This window comes from Lithobates pipiens, unplaced genomic scaffold, assembly GCF_037356315.1.
Source record: "Lithobates pipiens isolate NorthernLeopardFrog02 unplaced genomic scaffold, aLitPip1_a1.2 Scaffold_13, whole genome shotgun sequence".
Classification (NCBI taxonomy): Eukaryota; Metazoa; Chordata; class Amphibia; order Anura; family Ranidae; genus Lithobates; species Lithobates pipiens.
Window position 1 is genome coordinate 242,249,497 of NW_027507718.1, and position 23,217 is coordinate 242,272,713.

General features: G+C 40.8%; 1 protein-coding gene across 8 annotated transcripts in view; it reads left to right on the forward strand.

The window, feature by feature from the left end:
• ANKRD17 (ankyrin repeat domain 17) overlaps positions 1 to 23,217 on the forward strand; it is a 217,824-nt gene that overhangs the window by 109,406 nt on the left and 85,201 nt on the right. For 6 of the 8 annotated variants that reach the window (XM_077476428.1, XM_077476431.1, XM_077476429.1 and 3 more), the window contains exons 13-15: positions 2,167 to 2,310; positions 2,791 to 2,893; positions 6,801 to 7,556. In XM_077476428.1, the coding sequence (XP_077332554.1) occupies positions 2,167 to 2,310; positions 2,791 to 2,893; positions 6,801 to 7,556 (1,003 nt within the window). The remainder of the gene's footprint in view (positions 1 to 2,166; positions 2,311 to 2,790; positions 2,894 to 6,800; positions 7,557 to 23,217) is intronic. The other 2 variants (XM_077476434.1, XM_077476435.1) reach the window with 1 other exon arrangement.

Sequence of the window (23,217 nt, forward strand, 5' to 3'; positions counted from 1 at the left end):
CTGGACTAATCCCTTCAGACCTAGTCTGCTGGAAAGTCTGGTCGTGTGTATGCAGCATTAGAAGTGCTTTTGGACCTCTTTAGAAACACTCCTAAGAGCCCTAAATTAAGGGTCGGCCGATAAGATACCAATATTTATTTTATTTTTTTTACTGCCTTTCAGGCAGGTGCCGATATTTTGTAGTTTTTTTAACTTTTTATTTTCTTTTATTCCCGTGATGATCCGCTCGCTCAGCAGGGATTGCTCCGTTGTCCCCGCTGAGCCAGCGGCGGACAGGGCGGTCTCCGCACACTGAGCAGGGACCGCCCTGTCAGCTCTCCGCTCTCCCCTATGGGGATCGGATGAGCACGGACCGGCTATCCGTGTTCATCCGATGCGCTCTGCAGACGGATAGAAAAATAGGATTTTCCTCCGTCTGCAGAATCGGACAGTAGCGGAGGCGGACAATAGCGGGTGTCTGCGGATGTTCATCCGCAGACACCCGCTATCCCATAGAGATGCATGTATGTCCGTATTTCATCCGCAAATGGCTGGATGAAATACGGACATACTGTCCGTATGTGTGAAAGGGACCTTATTGCTGTCACAAGGAATGTAAACCTCCCTTGTGATAGTACTAGGCAGCACAGGTACTATTTATGCACAGGTCCCTCCTGCACTTGAAAGTATTCAAAATGTCAAGATCTGCATTTTTAAATTATTATTTTTTTTTAAATAAAACTGGTGCCTTAAGGCATGCCAGTAATCTGGAAGCGATGTCATGACGTCGCTTCTGTGTTACTAGATCTGAGACCTGACCAAAGCCGATCCGATCTGCTGAGCTGCATTGTTATCACAAGAAAGTCGACCATCCGCACTAAAGAACGGTACTGGGGTGATGCCTGCAGCTGAAACGTGATCTGCATTGTCATGCCTACTGTTTCTTCCTATTGGCAAGTCAAGCCACCTATTACAGTGTTTGGTCAGTTGTGGGGTGGGAGAAAAGTGTAAGGCCAGCTCTGTTTCATCAGGAAATTAATCTTACTAAAGCTGGATACACGTTATACAATTTTTAGGGGTAAAGTAAATTGTATTGTGTGTATCCAGCTTAAGCCTTAATTATCCGAGTTGTAAGGACTGTTAAAAATTAAAAGCCAGTAGCTGCTGACTTTTAACAATAGCACACTTACCTGTCCTGATGTTTCCATCAGCTGTCGGGTTCTGCCATTGCGGGTAAGACTACCCGGCAGTGTAGCCTTACTACTTTACGCCAGGAACCGCCCTGCGCATGCACGAGGCCCTGCTCCTTGTCGCTTTAAGGGTAGCCAATCAGATTGATACTCGCATGAGCTTTTCATTGGTAGGCCTGAAAGAGGAAGTAAACCCTTCCAAACAACTTGGACCTATAGGTAAGCCTAGATTAAGGCTTACCTGTAGGTCCAAGCAATATCTCCTAAACCTATATGGTTTAGGAGATATTTTCCCTGAAAATGGGCACCGCTGTCTACGGCGCATGCGCCGTAGACAGCGGCGCGCAGGCGCACTAAATGCTGCAAATCCAAGAATGGATTTGCCTAATTTGTCGACTCCCGTGCGCATGCGCGGGAGTGACGTCATCGCGGCTTCGCCGTATGGCAGCGGCGGAGCTGCGAGACGCGACTCCCGTGCGCATGCGCGGGAGTGACGTCATCGCGGCTGCGCCGCTGTGATTCGTCGGAGCTGCGAGACGCCACCAGCAACATGGATGCGGCGGACTACAGGGGACAGCGGCGACTTCGCTGGCTCCTGTGTCAGGTAAGTGACACATAATGAGGTACTATGCGATGCATAGTAGTCCATTATGCTTTACCTTTGCAGGGAAAAAAGAGGAAGTAAACCCATTAGGGTTTACTTCCTCTTGAATATGATTTGGTTAGTTTAAGGCAGTACAAACATTGAGCCTTAGAGTTAAATTAATTGTTGCACTTTAACCTATAGCACAATTCTAAAACATACAGTATACTTATTTTACATATCTGTATGAGGTTTACATTTTCAAGGATGTGCAGCAATTTCAAATCTGGTAGACTTTTTCTTAATATTTTGATGCAGCACAATGTAAGAAACAGTTCAGTACGATTTGAAGTGCACAAATACACTGTCTTTATGCTCATGATTTTTTCTTTTTTTTTTTTTTTCTTTTTGCAGGATGGTTCTACAATGCTAATTGAAGCTGCCAAAGGAGGTCACACAAGTGTGGTTTGCTACCTGTTGGATTATCCCAATAACCTTCTCTCTGCTCCCCCTCCTGATGTTACACAGTTCACCCCACCCTCTCATGATTTAAACCGGGTAATATATGTGTTGGTTCTTTAATATATTAATATTTATATACAGTCCATAATTTACCACTTTGTTTAAAACCATAGCTAAATTAGAAATTTTAGTACTTTTTGTAGTGAGTGAAATGTATTGCCATCCTTAATGGTCTCCCACCTTTTTTAAATTGGGGCTTAGGAAAGCACATGCTTACTGTTTCTACCCAGCCACTAACATTGTAGCAAACAAGAGCTAGTGCTAAGGTATTGTTTCCTCTGAGGTGATGCCTGAAGACCACACTTGTGAGTAGGTGACTCTAGAACAGAGAACTGCTTAAAATGTGCTGTCATCTGCTTAGCAAAATTGGTAATGTCTTATTATTTTTTTCTCTGTGAGGAGATGGGGGCAGGGTGTTTTTTGACCATTATAAGCATATGTGCGTATTTCTAGGTATGATTTAATGTCTTCCTTTTTACCTTGAAGTAGTCTTTGATGCATATTTGATGCTTTTAGGCACCCCGTGTACCAATGCAGGCACTGCCAATGGTTGTCCCACCCCAGGAGCCAGACAAACCTCCAGCAAGTGTGTCTACAAGCCTTCCTGTTAGGAGTAAAGGTTAGTTGTAAAATTATAGACTTTTCTTCTTTATGGACAAATGAGATTTGTTTTTCTTCTTCTTGCACCTCCTTCTAATGTTATATTTCCTGCTTAGAGGCAATGTGTCTCATTCGTTTAGTCCACGATAAACCTTAAAAGCATTGTATCTCTACATGCCAAATTTGATTCTGAAACCGTAGTAGTGGGTAATAGTAGCTGTACATGATTTTAGTTACTCATACGCTTGAAGGCAAAACCCATACAAAACTGAGATTGAAGTTTTAAGTGTGCATTGGCCGACTGACTGACCTTTTTGGCTTCTTATGTTTATGGCCCTCTTGATAGAATATCTCCACTAAATTTCTCTTTCCCATGTACATCTGACTGGAAGATAACCAATAGTGTCGTCTTTTGAGTTAGTGTAACAAGGAGTAAAAGCAAAAATTACACACATGCTGCTTTTTAAACATTGGCATTAACAGAGCAGTTTTTGTTTTTCTGAGTCGTCTTGCTGTAGCATAATTTTATCACCTGGTTATCCTGCCAGTAGCTCAATTGATTTTTCGATTTCTGTAACAGGGTGAATAGTGCGCATTCTGTTGTGATATCGCTCAACGATTTGTCATCTTGGACAGTATAGTCTTAAGTTGACGATACATGGCTCATTTTTTTTTTATTCAGCCAAATTACTGAACTGATTAACCCAGCCACACATTTGAGGTTGTGGGAATTCTCTCCACCGTGTCATTGTGTTCCGACAGCGGAGGAGTCAGCTAGGCTCCTCAGCTGTCAGAAAACACTGATCAGCGCTGCAGCCTATTCTTCATAAGGTGTTCAGATCCACCCCTCTCCCCATTCCTGTGCAGTGGCAGATAACCTCTTAAATCTATTGCTGGCTGCAATCGGCCAGCAATAGATCATTATAGTAGTGAACTATTGCTGTAGGCAGAAGCTGAACATAGCTGCAACAGATGTAAATGCAGTGTATACCTTTGCTTCTACAGCACATGCCTATGGAGCAGTCTGGAGAAGCCTTGGAGCTGTTCTTGGGCTTAGTGCTGTCACTGACAGTTTGGCAATTTTAGCCTGAACCCATCTTGCAGCCCAAAGAAATGTGCTGGTTTCTGGTGCTGAGAAAACCTCAGTAGGTTGAGGCAGATTTCTCACAATAGCTGACAAAGGGCAAAGAGGTTTAGCTAGCAGTGCCTGCAGGAAATATAACAAATTGGTAAAGAGATCGTCCACACATTCCACTTAAAGCCACAATTTTTTTATTTTTGTTCAGGTAGACCGTTGTTAATCTGATAATGGCTAACTCCAATAAAAAAAAAAAATATATATATATAATTAATATTGGAGTTGGCTAATATGATAACAACTATCTATAGATATATATATGAATAAATATGTGTGTATATACATATAACTGTGCTAAACAGCATGCTAATATTTCTAACGTGCTATGATTAGATCACACTGGTCAAACCACAAAGTCCACCTCTAAAATATATTAAATTTATTTTTCCCAATATATATTTAATGGTTAGGGAAATGTTTACATACTTTTAAATCAAACTTAAAATATTCAGAATTATTAGAGAACGTCTACTTCACTTAGCTAAGGGAGAGGTCATGAGATTTCCTTTTTAGTTCCTCCCACAAAGTTATTGCCTTATGGATTTCTGTGCTTAAATATGCTGACAAAATTTGCTTATTGTGTCTGCATAATGTCTCTAATTTGAGCATGTTTCAGAGTTCTCCTGAAATATTTGCATTATAAGTTTGTGATCTCGGTTTTCTTTATAGTGGCTGTATGTTAACTTTGTGTTTAATGACTTAGTTCATGTCCCAACACAGTTTAGTAGGTAGGTAAACTGAACAGCGACCTCAGAAAGTCATGGTCATGGTGTGCTAGTATGTTCACCTAGTGATTGTATGTCATTGTGTGTCTAATCCTGCATCCTGTTCAGGTGCTTTTTAAACTTCCATATTCCTGCTCTCGGCAACAGGTTTCTCAGCATTTGATTTCAGTTCTGTGCTTCAGTGTTGGCTTAACAGAATTCATCTGCATTATACTAAAGTTTGTAGCAAAAGGTAGAACTAGTAAAATCCACTATTTTAAATTCACTTCTCTGACAAAATAACATTCCTTTAATGATAAAGGTAAAAACAAACAAAAAAAAAAAAAAACCTGAAAAAAAATTGTTCTCACAACATATTAAGGTACATATGAACAAAATAGGGCAATTTGAGAGCGCTTTAGATTTCATAATAGTCTCGCTGTTCAGTAGGGGATTTAGCAGGATGGGGTTTTGTGCTGCTTATAGGCGAATGCACTTTAAAAATTGTCTCCTAGTTTTTTAGTGTGACACATATGTGAATCTTCCCTGACCATTCTAAACTTTCTCCCACAGTCCACTTCCTGTTCAGTACCCCCCCTCAAAGCTTTTTCCAAGCCTGGGATACCAGACTGTAGAACAATGAACAGATTAACTTCTAGTGAGAAATGCAATCAAATTTGTTGCAGCAGCTCCTTCCTGGTGTCTTTTTTTTTTTTTTTCTTCTTCTTCTTCTTGCAAAATTGTAACACTTTTGTAACATAAGGCATGAACAGCAAACCGATTTGAAAAGAAAGTCAGTGGTGTTCTTTATACTGAGATCTGTATACTATAAAAAACACCAGAATGACTGTATTAGTGTCCTTAATACCAGAACGTGGTTATACTTTTTAAGGATTTTAATCTTTAAAAGTACATACATGCTAGGATAGAAAGGGGTGCAGTCGTGTAGAATTTTAAATCCGGGAGTGTAATTTTTGCTATCTTATAAGTGCTTCTAAACCGTTTTATAAACATACACACCTGATGTTAATGCAGATTAATTGTTATCAAATCCAGCTAATCTACCCTAAAGTAATTTTCAGGGCATAGGTGTAATATGGTAGAGTGGGTGACCTGTTGGCTTTTTTGGGGGACTTGGTAGCAAGAGTTTGCAGCATTTTATGGCTCTTTTTGCCCACCTTTGAGTTTTGGATGTTCTCATTCATCTTTTAGTGGTTCCCCACTATTTCTGAAGCATTGACCATAATTTAAAATGCTAAATTCATCAGGATGAACAGAAAAACCCCATAATTAAGGCGCATATGCAGACCTTGGGCCTCAAGGGCAGAGAACTCTCCACCAGAGTTCCAAGACATGAAATAAACCATAAGGTAGTTTAAAACTGCCTGAAACACAAATATTGGTTTTGGATGAACTGCCTTTTTAAACGGTTCCCCTTATGTTACTTAACTGTATTGCCGCAAAGGGATAAAGGGGAAACCCAAATGTTTCCGTTGTTTTTAGTATTGATAAAAGGTAGTCATTGGCTTCTGGTGCATATAACTGCTTATAAGGGCTTTAGTTTTGTGAGAGAAGGAACATCCGTGGAAAAAAAAAAGATGCTGCTCTGGTTTCGCAATCCTTTGACAAAAGTTCAAAGCTTTGACATTGCTTTACTCACATCTTTAGCTGGTGATATATCAATGATTTGGGTTATGTTGTTAGTTTCATTTATGATGTAATAAGGATAGGAGTTTCTGGGTTTGCTCAACTAGTCGTAATATGCCCTTTATTATCTTGAGACACCTTGCTTTTGAGCCAAGTCTTTTTGACCACTAGACCAAAATTTAGTGTAAAATGTCAGACATTTTGCTTCTCACTGCATACTGCTTTGATTAACCTAATTTTGTTCCTCTGTTATTTTTCTTCTCTAATTTGAAATGTCTTTTGCTTATATAGACTATCCATTTTCAAGTGTGTGCTAGTTTTGTGGATATAGTCATTATGTAGTTGTTAAATTTCTCTCATGTCTGACAGACAGTCATGAGGATACTATTCATTTTGCGCTTCCAATTTGGTTCTGAGGGGGTTTCTTTTTCACACAGCTACTACTAAGCAGAAGTCCAGTGGCCATGTGCCAGAAAACAACCAGGATGCACAGGGATACATCAGCAGTCAGTCTCCAGAGAGCATTGTAGAAGAAGCTCAGGGGAAGCTGACGGAACTTGAACAAAGGATCAAAGAAGCCATTGAAAAGAATGCACAGTTACAGTCCTTGGAGCTGGCTCATGCAGACCAACTGACTAAAGAGAAGATAGAGGAGTTGAATAAAACCCGTGAAGAACAGATCCAGAAGAAGCAAAAGATACTGGAGGAGCTTCAAAAAGTAGAGCGGGAGTTGCAACTTAAGACCCAACAGCAGCTGAAAAAACAGTATCTAGAAGTGAAAGCTCAGAGAATTCAGCTTCAGCAGCAACAGCAGCAGCAGTCCTGTCAACATCTGGGGCTGCTTACTCCTGTAGGGGTTGGGGAAGAGATCACAGAGGTAGACTATGCCCACTTACAGCAGGTTGATACCATCCTGCTCAAAGAGGACCCTCAGCAGACTGCAGTACCAATGGGCTTCACTCCCATGCAGCCTTTGGCAATGCCTCAAGCTTTGCCACTGGCAACAGGTACACTATCTCCTGGGCCCATAACTAATCTTGCAGATCTCCAAGGAGTTATTGTGGGACAGCAAGAAATAGGTCAAGCACAACTAACAGGGCTGGGGCAAGGTGTCCTGCCAGAAACACAAGAAGGGTTAATGATAGCAAGTCCTGCCCAGACTCTCACTGACACTCTGGATGACATCATGGCAGGTGGGTATAATGGTTCAACTAGTTTCATCTGGTTTATTACATGTGCTTTTAATTGACAGATCTTTGTTTATAAGAAATGGTGTTGGAATATTTTGTTCATCGGTTTGCTTGAAAACCTTTTTTTTTTTCTAGGTTTTTATTTTTTTTATGGAAAATGCCAAATATTGTAAGTGGTGGGTTTATGACTTTTAGATGGTTCTTGTAGATAAAACAGTCTATGAAGTCCAGTTACTTAAAATCTTTAGTGTTCCTCTGAACGCCAGAACTCATGGCAGCTGTGAAAACTGCGTATTGCTTGCGCGTTTAGGCATGTCTAGCGCTTTAAGTGTTAATGCATTCTTTAGGCCAGAATATTAATTTACTCTGGCCATTGGGATGCATTAACTCTGAAATGCTAGCCATGTCTAGTATTTAGGAACAGTCAGTGTTTTTTTTTTTTTTTCTGGCACTTGGGCTCAAACTCCCCTAATGGGGGTGTTTTCATGTTCTCTGTGCATGACAGAGTTCATGACAGTTCTCTGTCCCTTGTCAAAGTACTAAAACGTAAACATGCAGGGACAGAGGTTCAGAGCAAGCCTTATATGTGACCCTTCCACATATATAAAATAAATCTAACTGGAATAACCAGTTAGCTTCTACCATCGCCCTTGTTAAACAGTGGTTTATGCTACATTTCTATAAAGTAATTTGTGGTTTTGAAGAAAAAAAAGAAATCTAACAAAGTCTGTAGGCCAGAAATCTGCAACTCATGATAGATTAGTGTGATGGTCAGTGGGGAAAATGGTCCTTTACACCTGTGGTCATTGGGAAGAATTACCTCCTTACAGATAGATAAAAAGATCAATGGTGTGAGTGGGAACTTATTTGAGAGGCAGAAATTGCCCAATGCTGAAGGAACCCCTAGCAACCTCTGGAGGAACCCTAGTTGAGAATCACTGCTGTAGGCACTGGGTGGGGATTGTAATATTTTAAGATCCTAAATGACTGGACCTTTTAAACCAAATTATCTCTTAGCACTGCTGTTGATAGTAGCAGCAGGGGCAAGTGTGTATCTGTTAGGACAAGCAATAGCTAATGACACTTATGACCTCACAGTCGATAAATTGAGGTGGTCGAACATCAACTTGTTTCGATAAAATAGTGCTGTTCAAAATGTATAATTTTTAATAAGTGATAATGGTCTGAGCAAAGATAGTTTATGATCTGTTTTAAAGCTAGGGAACTGGAGACCTTTCCTTCCCTCTTCTTTGTGCTAAAACCTATAATTTGTCTCTGAAGGGGACCGGCTTGTGTCTGATATGCTGTGCTAATTGGAAAGTTTTGCTTTGACCTGTATATGCACCTTTATATCCCCCAAGTAGGAAATGCGTGTGTTATATCCATGACTGAAGCAGTTGGTAATCTAAAATAGAGTAGTCTTCTAAAATTCACACATTATGTGTTGGAGACCTGATTTTTTTTTTTTTTATTTCTACAAAGCTGGAGTTTGACTTTGAGGTACCCCAGGTCTAGTGACATCATATATACCCTTTGTCCTGTGGCTATCCCATAAATATGTTGAACATGCTGTTACAGCATGGTAATTATAGCTATGAAAAATTTATATCAGCTTGTGGAAGTAAATCCAGATTTAATTGATTAGAGGTATCAGAAGCAATATAAAGAAAATGTCATAGGTAGAGCCATTTGCAAACTCAAACACAAATCAAATCCTTTTGTTCATGTACAATGACAAAATTACGATGGCTACTGAACAATGATTCCGATTTTTCCCGGATGCTTGTTTACAGCTTGCTTGATCCAGATTTATGATAGAAATGTACCAATATCAGACACAGATAGGCAACTAGCATTTTTGAAGTAGGCCAGCAATAATTGCTCCCATGTTTCTATCATGGCTGCTGTACTTTTAAGTCTTAAAAGCTGAACCACAGGTGAACTATTTTTGTTTTTGCCAGTACCACAATTCCAAACAAATTTCCTCCTGTAAAAAAATCCTACTTTCACTGATGCCGGAAACGGTCCACACTCTTCCGGTGCTGCAAATGAAAACTTTGGGTTTAATATAGTGGAGGGATCCTGTTGTTCACTTGCCCTTTCCTGGCCTTCATTTGTTCACAAAACTTTGTGTTTTTGCTCACAGAATACAAGGCATTCTCTGAATAGACAAAGGGGAAAGGAGTAGAGGGTAAACATCGGGATCTCCCCTTGTCCATTTACTGAATGCCCTGTGTTCTTTGAACTTTTTTTTTGGGGGGGGGGGGGGGGGGGGGTTAAGAATTTGCTTCTCATTTAGATTCTAGGATGCTGAGATAACGATCCAGTGCATAGTTTGTAACCCTATCTGTCTCTCCTGTTTTCCATTACTAGAAATTTGTGTTTGCCCCACTCTGTAGAAAATTATCAACTAAAGTAGGACTCCTTCACTGTATTTTGTTTTGTATTTCTCAAGCCTGCCTTTTTACTCTCTCCATTATGTCATTTTTGATGTAAGAGTACTATTTTATTGACACAAGTTGATTTCCTATTAAAGTGCTGCTATGGTTATGGGCATATAGAAGACCTACAGTGGGGCAAAAAAGTATTTAGTCAGCCACCAATTGTGCAAGTTATCCCACTTAAAAAGATGAGAGGCCTGTAATTGTCATCATGGGTATACCTCAACTATGAGAGGCATAATGTGGAAACAAATCCAGACAATCATTGTCTGTCTGATTTAAAGTAAAAAAAAAATTTATTTGCAAATTATGGTGGAAAATAAGTATTTGGTCACCTACAAATAAGTAAGATTTCTGGCTATCACAGACCTGTATCTTCTGTACCTGTATTAATGTCACCTGTTTGAACTTGTTATCAGTATAAAAGACACCTGTTCACAACCTCAAACAGTCACACTTCAAACTCCACTATGGTGAAGATCAAGTAGCCCATTCAATGTTATTTAACCTCCTAGGGCTGTCTTGGGACAGCCCTAGGAGGTTATCAGACTTTTAGTACCTGGTTTAATTGAAAAATTCACTTTTTTTTTTTTCTTCCGTTTTACGTTATTTGTACTTACAAATGACATTCACTTATTAGGGGGTGTAAAGTTCTTAGCTTTTTTTGCTTTACATGTAGCTTGGCATACTGCTGTCTTTTTTTTTTCTATAGGTTTATAAACTAAAACAAAATGATATTCTTAGTCTTATTCTGCAAAACTTTCTGAATAATGGAAGAACATTTTTCTCATCTATTTTGGGATCCTGGAAATCTTTGGGTTATAATACTGCCTCCATGGGGATTGGACACTGGCAAGCAAAACAATTGTAGGGCAGATAATCCTTCTCTACCAACATAATTTCTTTGCATTTGTTTTTTTTTTTCTCTGCTGGAGCATGCTTTCTTCAGTTGTAGCTTGCTGCTATTTTTAGCTTTTGGAAAACGGAGTCCAGACTTGGTTTCTGCTAGTTTTGTAGTATTTAACGCAGTGTGACAGGGCACTGATGTCTGCCTTTTGGGTGGAATGGCACACATGTTCAGGGTATTCCTGCTCTAAAGAATTTCCCCACTGCTGCTTCTGCTTGAAATCAGCCACATGGAACTTTGGGCATTGATTCCTGCTGCCTGCCTGTAGTGACTTTGGTCACCTTCGGCCGTCTGAGCCTCACCTGCAACCACCTATTTGTGGGTTTCAAGACTAATCAAGGTCTTGCCTTTTTAGCCTGAGTTTTCATATCACCTTCATGCCACACAGTTGCACCATGGTACTGATTTTAGACAGAGGGACAGTTCTGTTCTACCAGTTGCTCCCAGCTCACATTCTAGCAAAGGTTGTGGGGCAGCCTGCAGTGCTCCTTTAGACAGTGCCATTGTCTGCAGTCTGCGATCTTATCTGCTCTGGGAGCCTGTTCATACTTGAAGTCCTCCTTGGCTTCATTGGATTTAACTGGGCACGCTTCACTCTTGCTCAAGATGTTGTTTTTTTTTTTTTTTTTGTTTTTTTACCACGGTCATGCAGATCTGTGACCTACGTTACCAGTTAGTGGTTTTTGATCATCAAGGCCACAAGTATGCAATTTCTCTGCTGCGTAGACATTGGCTGATCAGAATTGTTTGTCCTTGACCGATGAGTGTGTTGGGAGGACTGAGGAGTTGGTCTACTTCTGCTATTCCCAAATAAAGGAGACAATTTTTATCTTTTATTGATGCATTGCACACCATTCTTTATGGAAACTGGAAACCTCGAGGCAAGCTATCTTCTTCCCCAAATGTCTCAGTCTTGCATCTAATTCAAATGTTATCCAACAGTCTTAGACAAGAGAACAAGCCTACCTTTTTAAGGGTCTACCCAATAAGTGCTTAAAGCCCTTTCTAGAACTCTGTTCTTGTTTTTTTTTTTTTCCTGCCCTTCATCAAATTCTTGCTGTGACATTATTTTGTCATACCATGTCTTACTGGGTAAAGTAGCTTAAAGAGGCGCTGCACCTTTAAAAAAAATTAAAAGCCAGCAGCTACAAATATTGCAGCTGCTGACTTTTAATAAATTGACACTTACCTGTCCCAGGGTCCAGCAATGTCGGCGGCAGATGATGCGCAATCGCTCGTCTCTCCGCCACCATCCTCTGTCAGAGAATTGGGAAGTGAAGCATTGTGGCTTCACTGCCCGGTTCCCTACTGCGCATGCGCGAGTCGCGCTGCGTATCTGTACTGGTCCCTGCTGTGTCCTGGGAACTGTGGGTTTCCCAGCACACACTGGGGGGGGGGGCTGCGGGGCATCTGCGGCGAGCTGCGGCAAGCTTGTCCCGGAAGTGGGTGCAGATACCTGGCTTATACAGGTATCTGCACCCCCCTGAAAGGTGCCGATTGTGGTACTGGAGGGGGGGGGGAGTGATCAGATGAGCGGAACTTCCACTTCAGGGTGGAGGTCCACTTTAATGATTACACTGTTGTCAATACCTCACTAATAAAAAGAGTGGAACAGCTGTAGTTCACATGTGTAAAGCACTGTGGAACTTTTGTGTTTAAAAGAGAAAAAAAATGATTCAGCAAGGATGCTACTGGTGGCAAGTGCATCCATCTTCCTCAGCAGAAAAAAGACTAAGGAGCAGGCTGAAGTTTTCTCCCTCTTTATCTGTATAGAAACCCTCCTTTTCTCCACTCTTTTGACAGACATATTCACCATTCCCAAATCTAAAAGCTGCATTACCCACATTCTGGATCTTAAAACTATGAATGTCTCCATTCAGATCCAAAAATTCCGTACGGAATCGTCATAATCTGGCAACTCCTATCACCAGAGAGACTGACATCTGTGGGTGTCAGTTGCTTAAGTTTATACTTTCCTGTCTTTCCAGCACATCAGCAATTCCTATGCTATGCCATTGGGACCCCTGCACTGCTCTTTGGGTGTTCAGTACTGTTGGCCCCTGTTACTAGCCCCTCTGAGACACTGTAGCATCCCCATTGTGGGATACTTTACACTCCTTGTTCCCACAAAAGGAGGTCATCAGACTCTTTTGGATAATGAGAATTTGACTGTACAGACATTACAAACATGGAATTGACAAATCTGAAGCTTCTGGGTTTAGACTTTTCACAGGAAAGCCTTCCAACTTTCTGGTTTTCCTTTTAGCTTTACATTTGGGTAGTCCTCAAACTCCCTACTTTTGTATGAGTGTCCTTGGTCAGATTTTACTCTTTCAAGGCAGTCCTATTTGCCCCGTTTTCATCAACGATCTCTACAGCACAACATTCTATCCTATTGAAAAGTTGATCCATTCTCTATACATGTGATTTCACTATCACTGAGAACCAGGTAGTTCAGGTAGATGGGATGCTGTACTGGGCATAACTTCGCATTCTATGAAATGTTGGCCTTATCCTGCAAGAAATCCTTACTTGTTCTGTGTAGGGACAAGGTGATTTTAAAGCCCTGGACTTGCCTAAGGTAGTTTATGCGTTTCACCTCCAAAACATTATTCTTTTGTATAGCTCCAATAAAGACATTAAAAAAAAAATCCTTCTCACCTGGATGTGGTTTGAGCTGTGGGGGTCTTTTTCTCAGCCACTTCTTATTTTAGAAATATTTATTTCCTTTTTGTAATCCAGATGGGCCTTATTGAGGTGCACTGGCTTCTTGTTTTACCATGTCTTTGTGGCTCAGAGAGAAAAGGGTGCGCACCAGCCTTTGGCATTATCCTTAAACGTCTTTTATTTAAAAATATTACTCCACAAACGTGGGAAAAAATTTGTAATGCAAACTGTCTCCAGATGACAGCATTTAGTTGGCTGACAGACTCCAGATGGTAACAAAGGAGATATCAAGGGCCACTGCCGCTTGACACGTTTTGAAGGGATACCTTCTTCCTCAAAGCCTAGCAGTGTTGTCCCCTACAGCTTTATATATATATATCTATCAATCATTTGGGGAGGCTCCTTCCAAAGGCGTCATCCATGTTGGTAGCTCACAACAAAGGGCTGATGCCCACTAGGCAATTCATACACTTAGTACAGTGGATAACACAGGGCGAGTAATGTCCAGCATTACAAATATCTGTGTATGCACTAGGCGGTCATAACCAGAGTCTACAGGGACAGTAACCAAAAATAGTATTGGTATCAATGAACAAGCTAAAAAGATGTAGTGCTAACAATAATAGTTTGTGTAAGACATCTGCGACCTCAACAAGCAGTGCTAAACATTGCAAACTCGCCCAATCATTGACCCCACCGGTCTCCTTCACATACTGCCATTGGCACCAGCAAAGTGGGGAAAGGGTGATGAAGAGGGAGCCGGGGACATAATTCTATGAAAAAGAACAGTTGTTTACTTGATGCAGCAACGTTCTTTTATTCCGCCATTTAGGGGTTTAATTCATGGCCTGTCCCGACCCTGGACAGCATGCCACATTTTTAGCGTTCCAAACCGGAAGTGCGGGCTGGACACAATTCCCTTGCGTCTGGCATCTTGCGCTGCTGACGTCACCGGCGGCCGTCAGCTGCCGCCATTTTGTTGAAGAGACTTACTAGAGGACAAATGTGGACAATGATGCCACTCTAGAAAGCAGTTTGATGAAAAAGAAGCCATACAGTTCTCCTCATCAAACGCAAAGTGTTGCCACCAGCTAGTGGCTCAGACCAGGGCTCCATTAAAATTTTTAAGATCTTAAGGTCTGAGATCCACCTTTCCCTGTCAAGTCGCACTGCATTTGATCCATTAGTTTTGTTGCCATCAAGCAACTGTTTCTCAGATTATCAAATCTTCCAACTGCTCTTCTGTTCACTTGTTGTTTAACTTCTACCAGGTGGATGTTGCATCTTTATCCAATGCCAGCTTCAGGCGTAAGGCTTACAGTAAGCTACAACCAGTCCCCAGTGTGTTCTTACACTGTGCTCCCCACCCACGCCCAAGCCTTTCACTATTTGCGGTGTTGCTCACCCTTGTTCTGCTTTTTGAGCATCCCATATATTTCTTGAGTACCCCATTGGACAAAAATGAAAATAGGATTTTTTTTCACCAGTCATAGAATCCTTTTCTTGTTTTTAGTCCATTGAGGAAGAAAGATCCCACCCTTCTGTTTATGTTCTTGGTACTGCTTTGCTACACAACTGAGGCATGCTACCAGGTGGGGCTACATTGCTTGTTTTTTTTTTTGCTAGTGTCCTATTCTCCTGTATGCAACGGTATAACACAAACGTTTACAATAACCTGTGTCCCTCAGCGGCACTCACAAGAAAATAATTTTACGGTGAGTACAATAATCCTATATTTAATATATTGCACTTATTTGCTTACGCTGCTAGGTTACCACTTGATCATTTTATAGTTGATGTATTGATTTGTTTTGGGCTACCGGTAGGTATGGGGATTCAAAAGAAATACAATTGTGAACTCCTTGTTTTTTCTAATGTGAAAAATCTATGTGCCTGACTTTTTATCTGGTACCTTTTTAATTCTGAAAAGGGAAAATCATACATCTTCAAAATGTGGCAAATAAACGTTTCTCTATTGTTCACTGACTGGCACAGCTTGGTAATTTTAGCAACCTTGGATTATACTGCTGCCTTACAGTAAAAATTGTCACTAGGCAATTAAAACGAAGGCCAGCTCACTTGAGGTTATAGTTCCCTACAAACCACACCTGCTCAGTTTTGCTTAGTGTCCTTAGGAGAAAGCCTGTTTCTTTCTGTCATAGTTTTTGCTTGAATAGGTTTTTTGTTTTTTTTTTATCTATCAAGTTACTGGTATAAGATGATTTTTTGAAATCCTGGAAGTCTCTCCAGTCAGCCAAGGAATGCAGGTTTTCCCAGTTCACGAAAGTGGTTGTAAACGTCAGACCTGAATTATAAACAAAGCGTATCCCTCTATAGTGTTTACTTGTCCCTATTATGAAGCAGTATGTGTCAGTTTTGTCTGATGCTTTGTTCCTCTATCAGCATGAGTCACTTTTGACAAGTTTTCCTGACCCAGGGAAGGGTGACACAGGGAGGGAACTCCAGCTCATTGACAGTTTCAGCTGTGTTCCTATGTGGGGTAGGGGGTGGTATTGATGTCTTCCAATCAGCTCTCAGAGCTTTCCTCACTAATCTCTGAGAAGAGTAACTTCAGCTCTCTGCCCCCCCTTTCTTATTTCCTCAGACAAGCTTAAAAAAATCAAGCATTTTGAATGGATGCAGAGAAGAGATGGTGATAGAATAGGTACAGCTTTATGTAGGAAGATTTGTTTCATCTCTGTGTATCACCTGAGGCTAGTCACTTCACTGGGTATATGGAATGGTTTACAACCACTTTAAGCATACTGGTGTTCTCTGCAGTTGGCAATGATAAATCCTGCTGTCATCCAGTTAACAAATGACTCTTTTCGGGTCAAGCCAGTTTTCTGGGGATTTTTTTGGGTCCTGAACTATGGCAGCTTTGCCTGTCTCTGGCTCAGAAAAGCGCATCTTGGGAGTGGCTAATACAGGTTAGTGCTCCAGTTTTAAAAAATTCCACTTTTTTCCACTGATTTTTGTTGCCCTTTATACAAGTCCTAGACAGAAACATATGAATCAATGGCAATTTTTGTTAAAGGGGTTGTAAACCCTTGTGATTTTTTTACTTTCATTCTATGCAATAAGGTAAAAAACCTCCTGTGCTGCAGCTGCCCCCCAGAGCCCCACTTTTACTTGCCTGAACCCGGTCTTTCCAGTGACGGGGGCGAGCACACCAGCTCCAGCCGGTGTCTCAGGTCCTCAGTGGATTAAGTGCTAGCAGCAGGAGCCATTGGCCATTGGCTTCCGCTGCTGTCAATCAAATCCAATGCTGCGAGGTGGGTTGGGGCCAGGTCCTGATGTCTGTGTCAATGGATGCAGCAGCAGGGCACAGGAGTGCGTCCACACCGGTGCCCCCAGGGAAAGCGCTTCTCAGCCGAGAAGAGGAGCTAAGAGCGCTGCGGTGGAACCCCAGAAGAGGAAGATCAGGGCCACTGTGCCAAACCAACTGCACACAAGAGGAAAGTATGACGTGTGTGGTGCTTTTTTTTTTTTTTTTTTTTTTTTTTTTTTTATGACTTTGCTGTTCTTTCTGCCTCACTCTGGAGGTGTTTTTCTTCTGTTATGCAAGGTTTTTGGACTCGGTACAACTCGTTGATCTCCCAATTCATAAGGGCTTAAAATGCCTATTGCCATGTTCCCCCGTGGACTCTGTTACAGATGCCTTTTCTGTGGAATATCTTCTAGAGAACTTGTCCAATTCTGAAATCCCCCCCCCCCCCCTCAAAGAGAACCACCACCATCTAGTTGAATTTTAAGTCAGCAATTTTACCTAAAAGGATTCCACTTTTGTACAGTGGCCTGGACTCGATTCTCGTATATCTAAATGTTCCACTAAGTTGCTTGCTTACTGCTGTTGAAAATTTGAGCAGTCTACCACTTGCCTTTGGGGAAGATTAGAATAAATGGCCCTCGGAGTGGTTATCCTTATACATTGAACAACCACCTCACCATCACTGAAGGAATTGGTAAACGAAATGCAACATTTAATACGTATGGAAGAAATGACAGCCATAATGTACAACCTTACTTCCAAATATGTTGGGACGCTGTAAAATCTACATAAAAATAGAATGAATAGATTTGCATCTCATAAACCCATATTTTATTCACAATAGAACCCTATCAAATGTTTAAACTGAGACGTACCATTTGTAAGATTTTGAAACTGATGGCAGCAATACTTCTAATTTTGGGACAGGCCATGTTTAACACGGTGTAGCATCTCCTCTTTTAACACGCTAAACATCTGGGAATTGAGACCAGTTGCAAATTTTTGGGAATGTTCCATGTGTCTTACATAAGATTATAACTGCTCAACAGTCCTGGTTGTCTTTGTTATATTGTTTGATTAAACATGCACAAAATATTTTTAAATGGCGAAAGGGCTAAACTGCAAGCAGGCCATTTAAGCATCCCGACTCCTCGTCCTGAAATCTTCAAGGTCTTCCCTGAAAAAGGCGTAGCCTGGAAGGGAGAATATGCTGCTCTAAAACTTGAATAAATCCAGATGTGCAAGTTGCCCATTATGTACGCATTAATGCACCCCCATACCATCAGATGTAGGCTTTTGAACTGAGCACGGATGACAGACCAGAAGGTCCCTCTCCTATTTAGTCCGGAGGACACCGTGCTCATGGTTGCCAAAAAGAATGTCAAATTTCGAATTATCGGACCACAGAACAGTTTTCCACTTTACAGCAGACCATTTTAAATTAAATTTGGCCCCGAGAAGATAGCTTATTTCAGGATAATTTTCAGATTTGCATAATAGAGCTTTACCTTGCATTTTTGGACGGCATGTGTTCAGACAGTAATTTTTGTAAGTATTCTTGAGCCCGTGCAGTGATGTCACTGAAACATGCCAGTTTTTAATGCTTTTCGGATTGGTGAACACTCTCCTTAAGATGCTTTTTTTTTTTTTTATACCCATTTATATCGTGTTACTGTCCTGTTGCCAATTAACCTAATTGGTTGCAAAAAGTTCTTCATTGTTAGTACCACTTTGCCAACTCTTAGTTACTTTGTCCCATCTTTTCTGAGATGGATTGCTGCCACCAAATTCAAAACCTTTTTTTTTTTTTTTTTTTTATTCTCCTTGAAATGGTACATTTCCTCAGTTTAAACATTTGATATGTTTTGTAGTGTGAATAAAATGAGTTTGAGATTTGCAGACCATTGCCTTCTGTTTTTATGTAGATTTTACACCGCACCCCAACCTTTTTTTTACAATTTGAGTTGTATGATACTCAAATTGAGTCCTTAGGTGGTCCACTGTACAACATACCACTTCTGAAACCCGCTAGTCCCACAATAAGTATATCCTGCATCTTAATATCACCTCCAAAAACATTTATTATATTGCAGCTTACCAATTCTTCGCTGTGATGGCTGCATTCGTTTTTTTTTTTTTTTTTTTTTTTTTTTTGTTTAAAGCTTGCTTTCCTCTAATCTGGTAATCAAACCAGCAAGTCAGGTTTAATACAACTTAAATTTAAAAACCTAAAATGTATATAGTGGAGATTCCCATCCTTGTTAAATGTGGTGGCTCAGATGTCTGTCTTTTTTTTTTCTCTTTTTACGCTCCTTTTTCCAATATTTTCACCCGATCATCTGGCCAGTAACGTGATTTCTGTCTTAAGGTGTCTTCAGTCCACAGGTGGAGCACCAGGGACATCTTTGGGCTGCAGCATTGTCATTCTGGGCAGATAGCGTTAGATGGACTTCACATACAAACTGGATGTTTTCCAGCTTACACTTCTTAAGCAGTTAGAGCAAAAGCTTTTTTTACTTCTAGATAAAAGGTACTTGCCTCCAAAAGTCCTGCTTTAATTCCGCTATGCAAAAAACAGGACCAATGGTTCAGGTCAGAATCTTCTATCCATCATTAAAGAATTCCATCTATTTCTCTCAGTTGGTTTCTAGTGCCAAGACCTGCGATTTATTCTCCATACCCTCAGGTTCAGGTAATTTAAGCATCGCAGGCTGAACAGGGGATCAAAAACTGCATTGAAATCCACCTCCGCATTGAGGTCTTCTCCACTATCTTTAACAGATGGGGACGTCTAATGACCTTTCTGGAGATTTATTATGCTCTTATAGCTGCTGCATGGGGGTGTGAAGCAGAGTTTAGCATCTTTTCAGGTTTCAGCAATGTCCAGCAGATCTTCTTTCATCTGTTCAGGGATTGTTAAACTAGAGGATTGCCAATTGCATTACACAAAACCTGTCTACAGTTCTGAAAACCCAAAGGCTGCATTCATCCCTTCCTGGATTTAAAAGCTCTCAATACCTTTTTGTATGATCTCAAGTTTCAGATGGAATTTTTTTTTGTCAGTTTTTGCTTACTTTCATTGGGGAGATTTCTGGCATCCATTGACTTACATATTCTGTTCTTATATGCTACTAGCATCCGTTGACTTGCATGTTGAATATTCACACTTCCCATCTTTCCATGCTATCAGTGGTTTCTTTTACTGTCCATTGTTGCTCTTTACTTTTGTCTTTGGTTTGGCTTTAGGAGTATTCACAAAGTTTCTCACCTGTTCTGAATAGTCTTCATCTCAAAGGTATTCCAATCATTGGATACCTGGCCGATATGTTGCTAATAGAGCAGTTCTCTCCTTGGACTCCAGCATCAATCACAATGCAGCAGATGGCTCCTGACCTTCGAGAAGTCATCCCTGATCCTGTCTTAATCACCTGGAGTACTTGACATTCTCCAGCTTTCCTTTCCTGCCCCAGGAGAAGTTGATGAAATTGCATTGTCAGGTTGTGTAACTTCAGTTTGGTGTCCATCTTCATTGTCGAGCTGAAATGGAGTACTGGGACTTCTGGTTTTGAATCGTTCCCAATTGATCAATTTCACTCCAAAACTTGCTGCTGAACATACTCATGCCACGAGACAAATTAAGTCTTTCTCTGGACAACATTATCCAGTTACATCCTGATACCAAGATGTCTGTCATCGTATGTTCTGTACACGGCACTGTTGGAGGCCAAGGTTATTCTTCCTTTACATTAGAAAAGTGCCATGACCAATGCCATTCTACTGGCTTAGGGGTGGAGTTCTGGATCATTTTTCTGTTGGTCTCAAAATCAAAGCTTCCAATCAACATGCTAGAGTTACAAGCATTTTATCTGACATTGCCTTACTAGTCTCCCCTTCTGGCTGATCTGGTCTGGATACAGTTGGACACCACCACAATTGTGACTTAATGCATTTATCGGGGACAGCAGGAGTGTTGAGTTGGTAACAAAGGTAGGCTATCTTGTCCTGGACGGAGTTTCATGTTCTGTTTCATTTTCGTGGTGCACATTTCCGGAGTGGAGAACTTGGAAGGCAGAATTTCTTTTTTTGGCAGACATCACTGGACCCTGAGGAATGGTCTCATCTGGTGAGATTCTGGGATATACTGTGTGTCTGCGCTGGGGGATGGCAATTATGAATCTGGTAGCTTCTCAGTTCACCAAGGACAGATTGCCTCAAGGACATTGGACCAGATGGCGGTCACAGCAGATGCTCTGGTGGTGCCATGAGATCAATGTGCCCTAATTTCATTCCTTTCCTCTGACTGCTATGGGCTTTTCTTCAATCCTTTGATATTTCAGTATACTCTTATTCTCTGAGGCCAGACCATAGCTATTCCGCTAACCCTGTTTTTTAACGGACATGCCATAGCCTCTACTTGGTTGGCTTGATATATTATCTTAAGGACCGATCTTCACCCTTCCTACTGCTTGCTGGCATTGATGTCATGGCTGTTTGACGTACAGGTTCTGAGAGACAAGCATTTCAGATTGTTACACCAACCATTCTTAAAACCCAACTCTTACGTTTTTTTTGTTACTTTAAATAATTTAGGCCAAGCTAACCCAAACGTACTATTTCCTTTACTAATTACTGTGCCCACTGTCAGCACTGCATGTAGTGTCAGCTACATACAGTCTACAGCAATGGGTTCCGGCAGCGGTACAGGGACTTCTGTTCACAGAACAAAATCAAGTTAGGCTAAGCACTGCTCATCCATTCAAAGGATGGCCTGACTTAAGTCCCTGTACAGCTTCCCAAATAGTTTAAAGTAGTGCAAAACCTGGAGTTGGCTTTAATGCTTGTAAATCTACTTCTCGCAAGATTTATCATTAAATATGGCATACTCTGTCGCAGGTAATAGTTTTGTATTTTCTACAATTAGGAGTAGAACAATATTTGACCACTAGTACCATTGTGAGTCAGATGTCTGCCCTATCTGTTATTTTTCAATGTATCTGACTAATTTCTGATTTGTACAGTGATTCAATTTATACACATTGATCCCCCTGTGGGACCCCTCTCTACCACTTTGGGACTTGCATCTAGTATTGTCAGTGCTACAAATACCTCCATTATTACTCATTCAGGCATCCCCTTGGCTTTTCTTTCCCTTAAGGAATATATAAAACCCAACTTTTTATATTCCTGATATGTGCCTGCTGTACCATATACTTACAAAGTAAACTTTTTTTCTTCTTTTTATTGCTTCCTTTTGTGTGAAATCCATAGTTGTTCCTGCCAGTCCCTCTGCTTTCCTATCAAAAACTGACCCCACTATGCATGAGGGCACCATGGTCAGTTCTGAAAACTCAGCCTGCCCTCTTCGAATGATCGGACTTGGTGGGGGTCAGGACAAGTCTGATCATTGGAGGAGAGTAGGCAGAGTTCCCAGTACAGCTAGAGAACTGACCGCTGTGTGCTCTCCTGCCTAGCAAGGTCCGTTTTTTTAATAGAAAAGTAGAGATACTGGCAGGAACACCAGGGATTTCACACAAGTAATGCCAAGAGAACAGGATACTTTTCCCTACAAGTACATGGTACAATAGTCACATACCAAGAATATGAATTGTGGGTTTACATTCTCTTTAAGGTAGCTATTCTTGGAGGTTTCGTGGTTATTATCATTGTGCTGAAGGGAGCTCCATTTAATCTCGGACAAGGTCGTTTTAAGACGGACCTTCTTCCCTTTTTACCCAAGGTAGTCTCTGCTTTCCACCAAAGATATTGTGTTGCCTTCCATGTGTTGCTAAGTTGTATCAAGCTGTGTCCCTCAGACTCCAAGAAGGGGATTTTACAGCGAATTCAAAAATCCCGTTTTGCTGATATGATTTTCCTTTTAACAAAATTCTTCAGTGCAAATCCTACATTATTTGAAATTCTATAAAATTCTATCTCAAACGTGATGGGTTGTTGCTTGATAGCAGAGGAGTTTTTTTTTTTGTTTCTTTAAGGCTCTGTTCACCTCTGTTAGTTGTAGGTGTGATGGGCTATAGGTACAATATGAAAGGTTATTTACCTTAATGCAGGGAATGCATCAAGGTAAAAAAAACCTTGTACCTTTTTTAACTCACATTTTGATAGAAAGCCAGATGAGGGGCCCATGCACACTGAGCTTAAAAAAAACTGCAGTTCTTTTGGAAGAAAAAAATGCCCATATAGTGTTTTTGTACGCTTGCTTAGAAACGTTTAGCTTTTTTTAAGCCCATTGTGTATGGACCCTAACGATACAGTAAGCACAGCTTTTTACAAAGCACCTACGACACATTAAGAATACAGATGTGAACATGTGTCAGTCTTGTGGGTTAATATTAAATACGGTAACCAAACGGAGAACCGAAA